This window comes from Onychomys torridus, chromosome 3 (assembly GCF_903995425.1).
Source record: "Onychomys torridus chromosome 3, mOncTor1.1, whole genome shotgun sequence".
Lineage (NCBI taxonomy): Eukaryota > Metazoa > Chordata > Mammalia > Rodentia > Cricetidae > Onychomys > Onychomys torridus.
The window spans coordinates 28,722,367-28,731,277 of record NC_050445.1 but is presented as its reverse complement, the minus strand read 5'-3'; the positions used below and the strand labels follow the sequence as shown (position 1 = coordinate 28,731,277).

Here is an 8,911-nt window from a genome sequence, read left to right as displayed (position 1 = left end):
AACTGGTTAGGGGTGGGCAGAAACGTTTCTCACTGGAAGCGAGCCCGCTCTGTTCCGCCCCTGCCTCCGGGCACCGACCGAGTATACCTTCCACCGCCTCTCACCGCTGTGGAGAGGTTTTCTGCGGAGCGCGCGCCAAGGAGGTGGCACCCAGAGGTGCAGCGACTTGTCCAAGCCATGTCTGAGCCAGCCAAAGACCTCAGACTTCCCGGACTCCGCCCCAGGCTTCCCCGATTATGAGAAGGGTGAAGGGAGCGAGGGAGAGGCCCCAATGCTGACCCAGATCCAGGCACAGAAAGAGACACAAGTTTGAAGCTAGCTCGGGGACGTTTCCCTCCCCAGACGCCCGCACTCTCTCTGGCTGTCCTGCCCTCCGGTGCCCCCGAGATCTGTTTCTCCTTCCACCTCCTCCTTTTCTCTGCTCACGCCCACCTCGGTTCAACCCTGAGTAGGAGCCCCACTGGTTTAGTTCCTAGAGTTAAAGAAGAGGGAAGGAGGAGCCAGGGGTGCTGCGCTTGGGCTTCTGCCCAGCCCTGGCCATCAGCTGCCAGCCAGTAGCGCTTTGCTCCGCTGATGCTCGAGTGCGAGCATCAGGGTTTTAAGCACGCCTCGCAGCGGCGCCCACTGACCGCCTCCTCCCGGACCCTAATGCGTGCCATCCTCCGACCCACGTCTCCTCCGCTGGCCAGGACCTGTGGGAGGAGGCCGACCCTCCCCAGCACACGGGCGGGCCCAGGGCGCTCCTAGCGTCTCCACTGCGCGCCCCACTGGGGAGCGGGCTCTGCGTACTCGGGTCCTAGGCCCAGAGGGCGGGCTCAGCTCCCGGAAGAGGAGAGAGAGAGAGGGAGAGGGAGAGGGAGAGAGAGAGAGAGAGAGGGAGAGGGCGGCTGAAGGGGCCGGAGAGGGGCGGGCCAGGCTGGGAGGGACGAGAGGGGGCGGGCCCGGCTGCGTTCGCCTAGCCGGCACTCGGGAGCAGCGGGCGTCCGAACCCCAGACCAGAGCTCGGCGACTCCGATCGTGACACTGGCCCCGGCACGCTTCCTCGGGGCCCCGCCTCGGGAGCAGCCCCTGCTTGCAGCCTCGGGTCCTCCCCAGAATCCCAGACTCCAAGCTACGAGCAGACGCGGGCTGCGGGGAAGCGAGGTCCCCAGACCCGAGAGGACACGCACGACGCTGGGAGAGAGCTGCTAGCTGCAGGGCCACCACAGGGGCCTCAGGGGCGCAGACCTGCAGAGCTGGAGGCCGGCGGGAAGGTGAGCTAGGGATTTGGGAGGTCAAAGGATACTGTTTCTGGAGACTAAGGGATTAAGATTTGCAAAGTAGAGGATTGCTCTAGCCTGGGCCTGTGCACACCCGGGGTAGTAGGGAGTCTCTTGGGGGAGTACTGAGTATACCCCTCCAAAACAAGAGAAGGTTCCTGAGGAACTATCCCTGCCCTAGCCTTCATTCATGTCCACTGTCCTGGGTGTTAGAATTCTTTCATCATCCAGCGACCCTCCCGGGCCTCTGGCTTGGGGAGGGGTTGTGTGAGGGGTAACCTCGCAAAGGTCAGGCTCCCCTCGTTCAGAAAAGGTTTGCCCATGCCTCTGACTCCTGTGGCATCTTTCCAATCCCCTCGCTGCTGGGAGGAGCCAGGGGTCCAATCTACTTCTTCACCACTATCTCCCCCCACCCCCACCGCCGTCCTTAAGCCTGGAGTTAGAGGCTTGGATTTTGAGCCCCAATCATAAGCACCCCCCCTCCAGTTGCAAACAAAGTCTCCTGCCTGCTCCTGCCCCAGCTCCACCCCCTCTATGCATCTGGGTGCTTGGCCCAGCCTGCCTCTGCCTCTGCCCCTGCCCACTGATCTTGGCCGTCTGGCACCCTCTCTCCTCCCATCCCTGGGGGAGCTGGCAGGGGACCAGCATAGCTGATGTTGTAATGTCCCTGGCAGTGCCCATGTAGAAGAGCTGCCCAGCCTGTTCCCAATCAGTTAACCCAGGCCCTCCACCCATCAGGGGAATTTGACTTAGGTGGTTCTGAAAGGAGAGATGATCCTTCTCAACTGCCAGACCAGTAGGAGTGACTGGTAAGGTTGTGGACAGTTCTTGGAGGCTGACCCAGTAATAGGACAGTGAAGGACTGAACCTTGCTCATAGCAGCTATGGACCTTTGAAAGCTATGGGTCCTTTTGTCCTGAAGGAGGATTGCCATGAAAGCCCCAGTGTACATACCTAATGACATATAGAAAATTCCTTCCAAGTCTATTGGTCCGTTCATCATACAAGCAGATGATTGGTAACATCCATGGAGTTATCAGAATGCTGGCGATCACAGGCTGGGATGGTTGAGCATGGGCAAGGCAGGATTTTCTTCTGGGATAGTATTTCGCCAGCTCTTCACCACCTCCTGAACCTGGCCATTAGGTTTCCTGTCACCCTCCCATACCCCACTGCAGGTGGAGGGACTATGGTAGGTAGCATCTGAGGGTGCTGGAAGCCTTGTTCCCCCTTCTCTACCCCATGCTCACCTGGGCACTTCTGCAGAATCATCTTCCCGGAGAGCAGTGAGGATGGAGCAGGGCCCACAGCAAGGACAGCAATTCCTAAGACCCCTGCCACTCATTCCCCGGCTCTTGGCTGCTGCCTACTCCATCTCATCCATCAGTCACCTGCTGATACAGCTCTTGACCCCAGGGGTTTTCTCCCATTACCTTTCAGGACTCATTGCTCTCGCTCACCCATATTTGCCCCCAAACCATCCATTATATGCTTTCTCAGCACCGTCATGACCCCAGTCAGTGAACAGCCAGAGTGCTTCATTCTCAATGGCTGTCTGGCTAGACCTAGACATTGCTTGCATCTTAAATGCCTCTCCTGTCTGCAAAGACTGTGAGTGGGAGCACAAGTGCTTGAGCAAGCATGCTTCTGGGGGACATTCTTGGAGGCTGGAGATCTCCAGGGACATAGAACTGTCCTCAGCTAGATGATCCACAAATTGGCTTCTCCAGCCTGGCCATCAGAAGAGCCAGAGCCAGAGGACAGCCATCTCCTCCCTGTATGTCATGGAGGCTGCGTTGAAGCCTCACGGGATCCTTTTCAAGGCACAAGGCCAGAGCACGGAGAGAGCTCACCAGAGGATCTCCAGGGTGCAGATTAAAGGGTAGAGATGGCAGCAGTAAACTGAGCAAGGATTATATTGGAATTTCCTGGGCGTTTAACAGCTGCAGAACAGGACAGAGGACCAGCCTATGGTGCTGACCCCTCCTACGCTGACCCTGCAGCTAACAGGTGTGAAAACCAGCTCAGCAACCACAAGAGACCTAAAACTACTGGCCCTTTGCTCTGGGAATGCTCCCCATCCCTGCTGCATAGCAGCCGACCATACCTCATGAAAATCTCTCTCACAAGCCTCCTTCTATTGCCAGGGAGGCCCTCCTGACATGTTGCAAGTATCCAGTCCCCTCTGTCCCCCTTCTTTCCCTTGGTAGACACAGTCCTTAGCCCAGCGTGGTGACAGAGAGACATGATGACAACTTGAACTTCTTTGGAGAGAAGCTTATAGAATGCCCAAGAATAAAAGTTACTTCTCCTTTGTGGCTGATATCCTTCTGTTCCTTCACTCCCAGCTTTCCCTTGCATTTTAGGGTTGAAAATTGCTAGATGTTCTGAAAACTGACAGGTAAAAAAGGGAAGAGAAATTAAATATGTAAACATATGCTCCATGTGCCCAGTTTCAAAAGTATCCTTACACACATCCTAACTTTGGTTAGGTTTTAACAATGAAAGTAAGGTGTGCATATTATAATAAGAACAAAACAATTCAGGAGTGTGTAAGAGTTAATTATCCCCACTTCACATCCTCCATCCGTAGCACCCTCCTACAGTAGCAAGTTTTAACGGTCTACATATCTCTGCCATACCCTGCTTTAAACTGACTTGTCTTATTTATTTTTATTTTTTTTTAGTTCAGAGTGAGGTGCATAAACTGCCAAATAAGCTGGGTTTGTTCATGAAGCTATCAAACTTAGCATTTCATTTAAGTGTAGTTATTTTTTAAAAGCTCTTACAGATTTGCTGATTTAATTTACTTTCCAATCTTTCGTTCTCATAGAAAACAGAATTCACAATCTGTATCTGATGAGCTTGAAACGCTACACATCTCTGGATTTTGCCAGTTTCTAAAAGCAGATATAGCCTTGATGCCAAAGACCCTGCCTTATTTTATTTTATTTTTGTAAAATAAAGCAAATGTATCAGGCTTATGATCTAGCTGATACATTTGCTTTATTTTACAAAAAAATCAAAAAGAAGGAAAGCAGTAGATCCCCCAAAAGGGGTTTGAGGAACAGAAAAATGCAAAAATCATAGACTGTGATTTGTGTCACATAAAGCTGTCCTGTTGATGTTTTTCTGAGCCACATTGTTGCTGCTTCTGGTATTTGGTATTTTTAAAACTTCATGTATATCTGAAATATGAATGTTTTCTTGATTGAGATCAGTTTCTTGCCCTTGCTCAAGTCAGGACTTCCAAACCCTGGCCAGTTCATTTCTTGAGCTGCAGCAGAAATAGAGATCTCAGACAGACTGGGAGAGAGGGGCTAGAGGAGGCTTTGGCTACAGAACGCTGTCTGTGCCCAAGATACTCCTCCTGCACCAAATAAGAGGGATGTTGTGGCTTCAAGCTGCAAAGCAACCTTTGAAAGTCAAGTGTTAAGCCCTGCCTCCTTAGTATTCCAGACATGAGGAACACTCCTGTCTTTTCTCTTGTTTTTCTGCCTTTGGAACTTGCTTCAGAAGAATCTGCAGTGGTATGACATAGTTGACAGCTATTACTCCCTACCTCAGGGTTTCCCCTTTCTCTGTTTTTATTCTGGCGATGGAGAGACATTGTGGATCTTTTTGTGTATAAATAGGAGACTTGGTTGGTTGGATTAGCAAGAGCTGATCTAACTTCCTACTCTGACTCAGCAACATTTCCCCATCCCACCCCCCAATACACTTGTTTTTAATCTTCAATATTCTAGGTCTAAATCTGAAGATTCACTTCCAGCATCAAAATATACTGCTGGATACTTTAAAATCGTCAAGCATTTTTTAAAAAGTGAATGTCTTTGCTCTAAGTAAAAGAAAAAGAAAAAAAGCAAGTACTCAAATAACAATCTACATTCGGTGCTTGCACTTGATTCTCGATGACAGGAGCTGTGTGGCTTTAATGTATCTCATCATTGCTTTTGCTATCTTCTGGATCATCTGGAGATAGGCCAGCTTTGGGTTGTCATCAAGATGCATGCTAAGGCTCTACACTATACCTTATCCAAGCAGTCATTTTATCGTTCTTCATCGTGTAGAATGTTCCTTATTGCACAACTGATACTTACTTTCTGTTATTTTTTTCTGTCTCGCTTTTCTTTTCCAAACACACAGTTCTATTAACACTGTTAACAAAATGTTAATTATTCCTTCCCCATTATTGTCCAGTTGTGAGTGGAAAAAGGCCCAGTCTTTACAGTTTCTTCACTGTATAGAATCAGAACCCACTCATGTTCTGTGTGAAAGAGACTATTTTGAGGAGTATCTTCTAGGCATATAGGAAAGTAGCCTTCACTGTTTAAAGACCTGCCTCTGGCATCTTCTGACCTTGATAAAAATGTACCCAAACACTGTAGCTCTGGCTAGAACCTGGGCTCCTTTGATAAGCCCTGAGATTTGGGGGATTACACCTCCAATGTGCATTACTTCATGGTATTCATGAAACAGATATTGATGCTGGAGCCAGCATTACAAAAATTAAGACAGGTACATAAGCTCTGAAGTTCTTCTCTAGAGCATTTACTTGGTTTATGGGAGAGCCTGGCATCACTTAGAACAGTGTTTTCGGAGAATCTATGCTTCTTACAAACTTTCTTCCTACATGGAGCTGTTTAATGATTGCCTCTCTCTACAGGGCCGTGAATTGTCTATTTCACACACTTAGGGCACCATTGATAATGAGGGGAAGAATTCACTGGCTACTTGATTGCTACTCAGCCCTCAGGTGTGTACAAAAGGTGTCCCTCTAAGGATGGCTTCATGGAACAACACTAAAAGCCTTATCTTATCACACACATAACACCTTCGCCAGAAAAGAAACTCGGATGAGCAGGAATTAAACGATAGTGTTCCTGTTGACCACAGTCAAGTCCAGTTTCAGTCTAACTTCAGCTTCCTGGGAAATGTGTCCTTTGCTATCATTGGATCGCCAGGCCACATGCAGCCAGGGTGAGGCTGCCCTTCCAATGAGCTTTAGGTTTTGCCGTTTGTTTTGCTTGCTTGCTTCTCTCTAAGTTCTCTCAGTATTGTGAGCAACATGCCTTCATGCCTTGCATTTTTCTCCTCAGTAGAAATGAATGAATCCCGCTGTTCTTGTTCATGTCCAACATGAACTTTTGAAACCAGGTTACTGAGGAAGACAAGAGTAGCACCACTAGTGGAGCTGGTCTTCACCATGGCCCTAGAAGCAGCCATGTCTTGGCAGGCTGTTTGGCATACAACTGTACCTACTAATGGCTGTAGAAGCTTCCTGTGGGGTAGATATTAGGTAAAGCCTAGAAATCACTCAGAGGGCATAAGCACTATCTTGATTCATTTTACTAAACAGGTATTAGCTACAGTTTTAAAAATAAATCTCGATTCGTCATTAAGTTCAAAAGATCATTAATACTTACGAAAGATTATTTTACTCTCAAAATTAAGAAGAAGACAAGGAAAGTATCTCCCCTGTCCCTTTCATTTACTTTCTTGCAAATTTTATGTATCATTCCATAATGTTTTTCTACATGCATATGTATTTATTTGTTTTTTATTTCTGGTGCTGTGATTGAACCCAGGGCTTCACATATGCTAGGCAAATGCTCTACCACTGAGCTAAATACCCAGCTCAATACCCATTCTCTTCAAGTTAACAAGTGGGAGATTACTCTATGCTATTCTGCACATACTGCTTTCACGTGGACATCATTTTCATACTTTCACATTAACAGCTCATACTTGTTGCTTAGGATGGGCCATAATTTCTCAACCATCCTCCCACTGGTGTTCAGCCACTTTGCAGTCTTTTCCCTTATGAACAACTCACAGTGGCTAAGGACAAATCTGAGTGATAGAGCTGGATTCAATCCCCAGCATTGTCCCACCCCCAATCGCATTAATACCCTGGTTTAAACAAGTACATGCAAATTCGTGATATCTGAAGGACTTCTAGATGTCAAGTTACCAGACACATATTGCCAGTTGTTTTCCACATGCCATATACAATATGAATTCACCAGCAAAATGTAGAGAAGAGACCCTTACCATATCTTGTCCGACTTTGTGTTGTCAATCTCACAGGTTAAAGCATATTTTATTCGTTTCAGCCTATAATCGTAAAGGTCCATCAGTTGGACAATGACAGGTAATAAACAATAGAAGTGTGTTCCATTTAGAGGATGTCCAGAGATCAGGGTACCAGTGTGGCTGGATTGTGGTGATGACCACCTTCTTTGTTTCAGACTGACCTCTCTCTATCCGTTGCCACTTTGCAACGTGGAGAGAAGGCTAGAGAGTCCTTTGGGGGTCTCTTCTGAGAATACTAATCCATTTCTACAAATCCTCCATGCATAATTACCTCCCAAAGGCTCCACCTCTTAAAACCATCCCACTGGGGTATAGGATAATAACATATGCAGTCATGGTAAAGGCACACAGATCCCTTCTGTAACAAATGGCATATCACTGTTGTTTCAGCCTGCCTTCCTTCAATTATGAGCAAATAAGAAGCATCCTTTCATATGTGTATGGTGTATGCTTAGTTTTCTGTAAGCCATGAGGGAAAACATGCCCCGTGGGGAAGAGAACCTTTGTTCAGAATGAGTGCCAGACCCACGTAGCTTTGTCCTCTCCTAACACAGCCTCGTTTGTCTTCCAGAGTCCTTATGCTTGCGTTCTTTTTGCATCTGCTCATCCACCTCCCCTCCCTTCATACCCCACAGCCATCTTTCTTTGTCCCTTCTGCTTCACTGTCTCCGTGAAACAGCTGAGAGTATTCAGGGCAGACTAGTAAGAATCCACGGGTCCATTAGGATGGACTGCTTCTTACCTGCCTGCTGTTAATGACCAGAGACTTTTAACTACCATACAGGTTGGCTGCTGGAGGAAACGTGCAGAGTAAATGAAGAGAACAAACTTGAATAACTCCTTCCAGAAGAAAAGGGTAAGACTAAGCTAGCACTCTGCTGTGCATCCTCTCGAAGAATTGGGGCCTTGAGACACTGTCACATAAAGAGTAGAAGTGAGGGGGTTGGCATGTGTCTCTACAGAAAAGTGGAATGTGCCTTGCAGACTCAGATGAGTCAGTGCTTACTGACTTCTGCCCATGGTTGGTTCAGGGACAGCTTGAGGACTGTAGAGCAGGCACTATATGAAGTTTGGGCACCTATACAGTGTATTGATATGACTTCTCCTCTCTGTTTCTTTTTTTTTTAATCCCATATTCTCCCTAGGAAGCAAACTTGGCTGCAGACCCCGAGTCTTGCAAAAGCTGCAGCCCCGCCTCAGAGCAGGGTGGCAGCCGAGGCAATGGTGGGAGTTCTGAAGATACCTCATGGCTACTGAGGACACTGCTGGGTCAGGGAGCAGAGTGGCGGGCATGGTGTGCAGTCTGTGGGTCCTCGTTCTGGGGCCCTCGGTTCTGGCTCTGGAAGGTAGGAAGGAGAGGAGGCAGGAGCGTCCCATCCAGCCAATGGAGTTGAGTGGGAGGGGGTGGACGAGTGGGAGGGGGTGGACGAGTGGGAGGGGGTGGACGAGTGGGAGGGGGTGGACGAGTGGGAGGGGGTGGACGAGTGGGAGGGGGTGGACGTGAAGAGTGATGATATTAAGGAAGCGTGTAAAGAGGGTGAACAGAACTGTCATCA

The 8,911-nt window shown here is 48.5% G+C and overlaps 1 protein-coding gene across 2 annotated transcripts in view; it reads left to right on the top strand.

Annotated features, from left to right (window-relative positions):
* Window positions 1-909: 909 nt before the first annotated feature.
* Window positions 910-8,911, top strand: part of Ephb6 (EPH receptor B6) — a 16,916-nt gene continuing 8,914 nt past the window's right edge. For both annotated transcript variants that reach the window (XM_036181103.1, XM_036181102.1), the window contains exons 1-3: window positions 910-1,253; window positions 8,140-8,211; window positions 8,501-8,701. In XM_036181103.1, the coding sequence (XP_036036996.1) occupies window positions 8,602-8,701 (100 nt within the window). In that variant the 5' untranslated portion in view covers window positions 910-1,253; window positions 8,140-8,211; window positions 8,501-8,601. The remainder of the gene's footprint in view (window positions 1,254-8,139; window positions 8,212-8,500; window positions 8,702-8,911) is intronic.